The sequence below is a fragment of the Cimex lectularius genome, unplaced genomic scaffold (assembly GCF_000648675.2).
Source record: "Cimex lectularius strain Harlan isolate CLEC.00 unplaced genomic scaffold, Clec_2.1 scaffold89, whole genome shotgun sequence".
In the NCBI taxonomy this organism is placed as follows: domain Eukaryota; kingdom Metazoa; phylum Arthropoda; class Insecta; order Hemiptera; family Cimicidae; genus Cimex; species Cimex lectularius.
The window spans coordinates 1648246-1658236 of NW_019392722.1; the positions used below are offsets into that span (position 1 = coordinate 1648246).

At 36.5% G+C, this 9991-nt stretch overlaps 1 protein-coding gene across 1 annotated transcript; it reads right to left on the reverse strand.

The window, feature by feature from the left end:
* Window positions 1-4707: 4707 nt before the first annotated feature.
* Window positions 4708-9917, reverse strand: LOC106673989 (uncharacterized histidine-rich protein DDB_G0274557-like). The gene is made up of 4 exons (XM_014406399.2): window positions 9878-9917; window positions 9677-9801; window positions 9459-9608; window positions 4708-5057 (listed from the first exon to the last, which is right to left on the reverse strand). Exons 3-4 carry the CDS (start codon window positions 9526-9528, stop codon window positions 4723-4725), a joined length of 405 nt encoding a protein of 134 aa, XP_014261885.1. The 5' UTR covers window positions 9529-9608; window positions 9677-9801; window positions 9878-9917; the 3' UTR covers window positions 4708-4722.
* Window positions 9918-9991: the final 74 nt, after the last annotated feature.

Below are 9991 nucleotides of genomic sequence, written 5' to 3' on the forward strand. Positions count from 1 at the left end.
AATTGATATTCGAAAGATCGTGAGATGAAGATTAAATACAGACAGGCACACGGGACATACGACTAAATGTGCTAGGATCCATGGATTTATGGCTAGTGATGTGTGTACTTAAAATTTTCCAAATAATACACGCATACATTTTGGATTATTAACAGCATTAATAAAGTTACTACATGATTAAGCTGAAATTTCAGCATACGACTAATCCTCAGTTTTATTTTCACTTGCCTTCTAAAACAACTCGGGACCGCGGTAGCCGAGTGGTTAGCATGAGAGACTCTCACGCCGCGGTCGTGGGTTCGATTCCCACCGTCGGCTCTGGCCCTTTTTTCCCGATAACCCCCAATTTGAACACACAAGAATTCGTACTATGGCTAATATGGTTAGGGATGGTGAAAAAAAAAAGACTGCGGTGGGAGATACCAATTGGTTTTTATTGTAAAGGTCAGAAATTATCTTTATGCATTATGTAAGTATTATTCTATTTTATTAAATGTATTCTAATAGACTTTTTAGATTGTTTTATTCTTGGCTAAAATCACATCTCAAAATCGTATTGGAGCTAATGGATTTTTATCATGACATCACTAAAAAAGACATAAACCCATTTAAAATTCAACATTTTTTCATATTTGTTGATTAGTGACGTTAATCAATAATTATTCAGAAATCGTGAGATGCGGTCTGGTGTAATGTAGATTCAGAAAAACATTTTCTTTATCGCGCTAGCGTTTCGATCTTTATTGAGAACATCTTCAGTGCCTGAGATTTATTGACTTTGTTTAAATTTGTGTGGTGATTAATGACCGTTAATCGATAATTATTCAGAAATCGTGAGATGCGGTCTAGTGTAATGTAGGTTTCAGAAAAACATTTTCTTTATCGTGCCAACGTTTCGATCTTTATTGAGATCATCTTCAGGGCCTGGGATTTACAAAAGAAAAAAATGTAAAAAATATATTTTTGCATTGTATAAATTCACTTTTTTCCACATCCTACATGTATTTGTTAAATGTAAACAATGTTTGTAAATCCCAGGCCCTGAAGATGATTTCAATAAAGATCGAAACGTTGGCACGATAAAGAAAACGTTTTTCTAAACCTACGCCACACCAGACCGCATCTCGCGATTTTTGAATAATTATTTTTTTCAAAAATATATCTAATTCAAAATTTTATCATTTTGTCTAAATGCTAAGTCAAAATGTTAAAAATGAAAAAAAATCGTTATAGTTTATAAAAAATATGTTTATCAAATCTACAATTCTAGTACCATTATTAGTCGCTTCCTAACTGTTTTTTCCCACTTGCATTGTTTATAACTGTAATTTTAATTTAAACAATAAGTAAGAAATAGCAAAATTGCATTGTATTGTGTTGTTATTCACTTGTAAATAAAATAACGATTGTACCAATATGTAAAATAATGTGTAGAATGAATATAATATCTTTATAGTAGAATGTATGTAGTATGAATATAATATTTTTATATCTTACAATCAGCCTTTATTCCTCCTCTTCCTCACAATTTTGTAATTGTCTTAAGGTGTAAAATACGCACACAAACACACACGTACACAGAGAGAAAAGAACGAAAAGCGATAGACGGGTAAAGTAATAAGGGATAGCATAACAATAAGAGTAAAAATGGAGAATGGTATAAAGTTAATAACTAAATAAACCACATGCACAAACTAACCGAAACTGGCAAACCAAAAAATCAATAATTGAGAGATAGTGAAAGATGGTGTGTATTACAGAGAGGGAGAGAGAGAGAGAGAGAGGGAGAAGTGATAGGAAAAGAAAGAGAGAGATACAAAGAGAGAAAACGAGAAAGTGAAGTGAAGAGTGGGTGAATGAATGACTGAATGCAATTTTATTTATTGTCTCAAAATATTGTAAAATCTTGCCACTCTTACATTCAACGACATATTTTTATTAAAAAAAAAATACATATTCATTTTTTCTGTTTCTTTTCTAAATTAATTTGTGTTACATTTTTTATTTTTACGAGGGTTCGCAACAGGAGAGGTTATATCAACCCTCGGGGTGCCGGTGTTTTTGAAACAAAAGCCCATTTGTAAGTATGTCGGTTTGGAATGCAGGGCCGCTGGATTCGAACCCGGGACCTTTACCTTACAGTGATGAGCGCCGTGTCAACGCCTAAACCGTTGCGGGCCCCCCCCCATTGTGTTACATTTATATAATTCGAATTTATGCAATGTCAGTTAAGACGATTAATTGATATATGATAGGAAAACAATACATATGTTAATATAATAATTTGGTATGACATAAAAACAATTGATATATCAAACTTAATTGATATGTAATATAAGGCCAATGTTAACTGATTGTTTAATTTAATACAATTTTATATGTGGACAAATTAAGTAAAGAATAATTTTGGTTGTAGTAAGAGACAAAAAGAAAGAAATAGAAAGAAAGAGCGTGAGTAGGAGATAGATAAATAGATAGATAGATAAAGAGAGAGAAGAGATGGGAAGAGAGAAAGACAAAGAGAGAGATAAAAAGAGAGAAAGCAAGAAATTGGGTAGATGGACGAATGCAATTTTATTTAATGTCGCATAATTTGGTCAAATTCTGACCACTCTTACATTCAACGACATATTTTTGAACAATTAAAAATAATGGATATACATTTTTCTCTTATTCTAAATTAATTTGTTTTCGATTTATATTATGTATATTATAGTATTTTATGTACAGACAAATTAAGAACGGAATCATTTTGGCTGTAGGGAGAGAGAAAGATAAAGAAAGAGAAAGAGTGAGTGAGTGAGAGAGAAGGAGGGAGAGAGAGAGTGATAAAAGGAGAAAAAAGAAAACGAGAGAATAATTTATAGATTCGCATAACTAGTGGTTAAGACATGAAGTTAGGTTTTTGAGCTTGTTGTTCGAGCCAGTTTTAATTGATTTTCAAAGACATAAAAGACAAGACGACCTAGTATGGCACTTTCCTCCCATACAATATATTCAATAGGAATTAAAGATTATCCAGCGACAAAACGCCACTGTCGTCGGCTCCCGGCACGCGCTTATCGTATAATAACTGAAAGATAGTCGCACGTAATGAAAGAGCACACTTTTCTCATTGGTTTGGACTATAATCACAGTCTCGCCCATGTAATATTGCAATAACACGCTTCTTCACTTATCGTCGGGGTCATATTGAAAAAAAAGGCCGTCCTCGCCAATTTAACGCCGATATCGGCCTATCGGCGAAGGAAAGATCACGAGATGTCTCAGTGGTCATTGCCGATCCGGACGATAATCCGGCTCAACGATAAACCCATCCGTGATGAATTAATTATAAGATTTTTTTAAATTCGAAAATCCATCAGTTTTTAATTTACAGTAGGAAAGTGATGAGGCACTTTGATTACTCTCCTCAACTACGTTTCAAACAAATACCTGTTTACAAGTCTTCCTAAACTATAATTTATAAACCAGCGATTTGTATATTTTAATAATAAAATATAAATACTAATTTCATTTATGCATCTTGAAAACTTTTATTTTTAATTTTGGGACCAAATCCTTCTCTTATTTACTTTTTTTTGGCGTTGAATGATTATTCGTTCACAAGATAATTTGATAATAAATATTAAGCCAATATTGACCCGTTCATTGACCCGTAAGCCTTCTTTAAACATATGTAGATAAACTTATGATTTAGGGCTAATCAGTGAATTACAATTGGTCTAGAATTTTTTATTTTATTTTAATTAATTTTTTAAGATATCAGAGGAATATCAGAAGGGAGAATGTGGCCAGACTTCTATGTTTGTATGGGGTTTCGTGTTTATGCTAATTTATTGAAATGAATGTCATTTATTAGCGTGAAAGAAAGGGGTTGTTTAACCACGCCTCGAGGAATATCGAGTTCTCTGGTGGCGTGAATATGACAAGAATTCTATGATTCTGGTGATGTTTTTTTAGGATACACCAATTTATTATCTGCTTTATTCTGTAGTTGACAACCTGAGGTATAAATTTATTATTTTAACATGTCGACATAGTATACATATAAATGAAGAGGACAGATCAAAACGCTGAAATGGATGCAGATTAAAAAATACGAAAGACCAGAATTATTATTATTATACAATTAATTAGGGTTTTTAGTTGAGATAAAAAAGTCAGTATCACGAGCGGGATTCGAACCCACGACCTTCGGCTTGATACGCCGCTGCTCTACCACTTGAGCTATCGTAACCTCGACCCGCTCGGACACCAACTTCCCATCTCAACCTCACCTTTTGAATTTTCCCTCCACAACTAAAAACCTTAATTAATTGTATGATATTAATTGGTCAAGCGGACCACGAAAACTAGTGAATGTATTTTTAATATGTTTTTTCTTTCATTGCTGTGCATGTATTTTCAATGTATTGTATGTATGTATGTGTATTTGTAGCTAAGTTCAGAAAATAATGGCTGATACTCATAGTCAAGTAGTAGGCTAAAATATTTTTTAGATAGGGACGAAATTAATATCGCTGTTTCATTATAGTACAATTATCATTTTAACAAATCTTTTTGAAAGGAGCTTATTACTTAACTATGTATCAATGTGGAAAAAAACCGCAAATTTACATTCCTTAGGCATCCTAGGCCAAATTTTTTAGAGAAAATTGATAGTCGCAATAGGTCTGATAAAATCCTGAATTTTGAAAACTGCAAAATGGAAAGAAAAATTTATTTCTTAAAATTTACCTCAAAATAGTTCGTAGTTTTTCTAGTGGGCTCAGTCGTGTATTCGTAGGTCGGTCTTGTTTCTTCCGTTGTCGGCCTCGTAGGCCTTGGATGGTCATGGTGGCTGTGGTGGTGGTGAAAAGGATGGTGGTAGTGCGGATAATGCGGAAAACGGGGATAATGCGGATAACGAGGCCGGTCATGAGGACGATCCGGGAAATGAGGCCGCTCAGTGTATCGTGGAGTGGTGGGCAAGTTTGGGACTTCCGGTTCCCGAGTGGCCCCGTCGTCATCCTGATGGTCACTGTTGTCACCTTCCTCTTCCAACCTCCTGGAAACTGAAAATTCCATCTTTTATTTAAATAACACAACTCAACATAAATAATTTTTTATATTTGTTTATTCAATAGATTTTCTCATTTTGCAAGTTTACATCCAACATTTTTTTCTTTTCAACAATGATTTATTTGAAACGTGTACAATACAGTAATACATTAACAATATGTTGTCCATTTTAAAGGATTAGAGGTAAATAGAACCCCGACAAAATCTCACACTTGTGTTTACAATTGGATTTTGTAAATAATTTTTCAATAGTCAATCTCTTCTTTGTTGAAAAAGAAAGTGTTTTTAAGCAAACAGAGAATACATGAAGGGAGAAAGTGAGAGAGATAGAGTGAGTGTGTGAGAGTGAGAAAGAGAGAGTCGTCAGGGAGGCAACTGAGACAGGGTACTCGAGCCACCTCATGTTACCATCGTTTGATTTCTAAAAAAAAATATTTAAAATACTATTATATTTCCTGTTGTCGCTTGTGAGATGATAAAGCTCTATAGTCAGGTAACCAAAGTACATACTTAAAATGTTATAATGTTATAATTAAGAATATAATTTTTTTGTAAGGAAAGGAAGTACGAGAGATAGAGAGATAGATACAGAGAAAGAGAGAGAGAGAGAGAGAGAGAGAGAGAGAGAGAAGAACAGGAACAAGAATGGATAGAAAGTAAGGCTCATTCCCTTACCTTGAGGTAAGAACAAAGAGAGTGAAAGTGAAAGGAAGAAGGATTTAGAAAGAGTAATCGGATGGAATATGTTAAAAAAAAGTGGAGAGAATGATAGTGAACGAGAAATAAAAAAAGAATGAATGAAATGAAGAGATAGAGAGAAAGAGTCACATATACATAGACAGAAATAGAGAGAGAAAGAAGTATTGAGAGAAAGAAAAAGGATATATATTACGCAGGGCGGGCGACCAGGACCCGAGGGGTTAAAAGCCTAAGTAGGCCCGTACCCCATCCCTAAAAGGTCCGAGACTTGGTCGGCTCACGTGTCCTGCATAAACCTCTTGGAGTTGTTCACAAACCCCAAGATTTTGGACCATTTTATCTTGTGGAGTGATTTGGCAATGTCCTCTCCTTCAAAAGTTTCAAATCTTTCCCTAGCATAACTATCACATTCTGCGAGGTAGTGTCGAGCCGTTTTTTCTTTTATTTCACAGAAGCGGCAAAAGGGGTCTGTTAGAATACCCATTATGAAGAGGTGTCTTCTGAAGGTGTAATGGCCCGTTAGGATACCTATCAGCCTACTAATTCCCCTCCTTGAGTTAGAGAATAACCATTTCGCTTCTTTTCCTGATTTCCTTCAGAATCTCCTTCGATTGCCTATGTCCTCCATTCTTTAAGGAATTGTTTCATGCCCCAGCAATAAATACTCACTTTCGCTGTGCTTATAGAGTGGGGTAATACCGGTTGTGACCCGACAAACGCAGTATTTGAGCCTTCTTTGGCCAGGCTGTCCGCCTCTTCATTGCCATAGTGCCCCTTATGAGCTGGTATCCATATGAGGGTTACCCTATTCTCGTCCATAGTAGTTATCCTATTGATAAGTTCAACGGTTTCCTCTACCAGCCTAGATGTAGATAACTCTTTTTGTAATGACTTAAGACTGGCCTGACTGTCTGAAAAAATTCTAATATCTTTTCACTTAGTATTATTATCCATGAGTGTTCTGCAGCAAACATTGATGGCCCAGACCTCAGCCTGAAAGACTGAGGTGTTATTACCAAGAGGGGAGCAGATGCTGATTCCTAATTTGGGTATATGTATACCAGCACCGCTTCCCTTGTCCTTAATGAGTGAGCCATCCGTGAAGCAATCTATGCTATTATGGTCATCATCCGCATTATAGCTATAATCACATGGAGTAACTACCTGAAAGTGTTTTTTCCCCAAAGGTGTTTTAACCTTTTTGTCGCTAACACTTATTAGTTGGTTATTAACCTTACTCAGTAAATGTAGAATTTTCGAGTGTCTTATATTGTTTCCCTTATGATTCCGATGGGTCTCCCAAAGAAAGAGGATATAAGAATAAGTGTATAAAATGGGGAGTACCCGAGAGAGAGAAAGAATGTGAGAGGCGCAGAGAAAGAAAGCAAGAGAGAAAGTGACATAATGAAAAAAGTGAATGAAAAATAAGAGAGAGAAAGAGAGAGAGAGAGAGAGAGAGAGAGTGATTAAGAATTTGGGAAAACGAGAGTGGCAGAGAGTAAGCTGGTAAGGTAGAAAGATCAAACTGATAGAGAAGAGATAGAAACATCAATAGCCTATAGGAGATAGGATAGATGAGAATTAAGAACAATGAGCAAAAGAAGAGATAAAAGAATTACGATTAGCGATATTGAAAGATATTAATAAGTGATGTGGGTCAGGTATGTGTGTGTGTGTGTGTGTGTGTGTGTGTGTGTGTGTGTGTGTGTGTGTGTGTGTGTGTGTGAGAGAGAGAGAGAATGAGAGAAAAAATAAGTAATAAACAATGTGCGAAAGAAAAGGTAGATGAAGAGGTAGGTAGTAATAGAAAGAAACCTGACAATAAAATGGAATGTGCAAGGGAGCAGCTACCCAAAGATAAGGCGAAGCGAGCTTTGATGGCGTGCAGAAGAATAACAGGAAGGAACTGGGGATGCAGAACGGAAACCCTGCTGTGGATGTACACCATGATAGTAAGACCTTTACTTACATACGGAGCAATAGCCTGGGCTGATAAAGCAGAACAAGTAACTAAAAGAAAAGAACTCACAAAAATACAGAGACTTGCATGCATCTGCATAACGGGAGCAATGAGAACATGTCATACAATTAGCATGGAAAAAATTCTGGGATTAATCCCCCTACACCACATGGTAATAAGTACAGCGCAGAAAACCATCATTAATTTTACCAAAGAGGATAGTGCCTGATACTACAGGAATAAAACTAAAATGGAGAGATAACAACAAACTATGGAAAGACAATCCGATACTCATGACCCCGAGGGACGACATGAACAGGATGTTTGAATGTAATCAAAACTTTCGAATAAACCTAGGTACCAAAAAAGAATGGGAACGAGAGGGAAACACCTCTTTTAAGAATGGCACCATCCTTTGGTACACATATGGATCTAGAACACAAGAAGGTACAGGGGCAGGAGTATTTCACCTTGAACCAAATACTCGGAACCCATGGGAAAATACACCAGTATCTTCCAAGCTGAGATTCATGCAATCGAAAGATGTACCCAACTCAACCTAAGTAAAGGGTACAAAAACAAGAATATAGCTATCATGTCAGATACCCAAACAGCCATCAAAGCACTAAGCTCAAATATGGTGCTAAAGTGCAAAACCATATTAGGTACGCAGAATAAAATCAGCCTCTGCTGGGTCCTAGGACACATGGGAGTGGAAGGCAACGAGAAAGCGGACAACCTTGCAAGAAAAGGGGCTGTTACACCGCTGATAAGACCCGAACCCTTCTGTGGCATAGGAACCCACACTATTAACGAATATCCCAGAAAGACAAAAAGAAAATGAGGGAACTATGGAATTCACTCATTGGACACAGATAATCCAAGAATCATTTAACCAATTTTGGAAGGAAAGAAATTACAGAATGTGTCAAGGGAAGCAGGAACAAACTGCGTATCATAATAGGATATCTAACAGGACACTGCAAGTTAAATGGACACTTAAAGAAAATTGGAACAATCCAAGATGGCACATGCAGATTCTGCAGAGGCCGAAGAGACACCAACACATCTACTAACAAACTGCGGAGCTACACTAGCCCGCAGGAGGAAATGTTTTGGGAAGCACAATGTGACCATAGAAGAGCTTCAACCACTGAAACCGGGCCTATTAATCAAGTTTCTTGATGAAACAGGACTCACCGATGTGCTTTAGGCAGAGCACGGGGGATACAATAGCTCTTAAGGCGCAGTATACTATACCCTAAAACTATATCTACATCTACCCAAAGATAAACAAAGAATGAGCTGGAATGGGAGAAATAAATTTAGGGTCATAGGGAGTCAACGTTAAACATTATCGATCCGATGATACTATTGCACTTTTAGAAAGAAGAAATTAGAAATGCAAACGGTCATGGTTTATTTTTAGGATCGTCTTGTACACCGATCACATGATGGGTTACTGATTTGTGAAAATCAATTTAATTAAACGTGATTGACGGTTAGCGAGCTGTCATTGGCCGGTGAGAATTTACGGTTTAAATGATCGATTGCAGAAAGGTCACACACGCATGGTCAGAATTCCTCAGAGGGGTTTTAAGACGCGTTTTACTACCGCAGTGTGTAAAATCACGCTATAAATTCGGTAGGGACCGGCACCCCGAATTCCTTTCCGGTCGTAAACCATTTCCCAAGAGATTTTCGGAAATTATTTTAATTAAAAAATACCACTTACTGTACAACTCGTGCATTGCGAGTATGTCGTCGTAGCCGAGCTCCTTTTTCGCCTTGTAATATGGGTTCATGATCGATCCTTGTTCAGGAGAATGGGACAGGCCGAGGGAATGGCCGAGTTCGTGGAGGGCCACGGCAGAAAAATCAACACCTGAACTCAAATGAATAATTTAATTTTAAAAAATATATATATAATTTGACCATTCACGACTATCTTACCTTCGTCGAACTCTCCAGGGTTTATAGTCCAATCCTCGTCATCGTCGAAATGTATGTCACCTCCGAGACCGTCGTTCGGATAAAAGGCGTGTGCCAAGACGTTTCCATTCCCGTCAAACGGAGTACTAAAACATAATAAACTATGCTAAAAAGAATTTAAAATAATAATTTTTTAAAAATAAATTTTTTTTGAATAATTACAATTTTTAAAATTTGTCAGTGTTTATTCAGAAATCGTGAGATGCGGTCTGGTGTGATGTAGGTTTCAGAAAAACATTTTCTTTATCGTGCCAACGTTTCGATCTTTATTGAGAT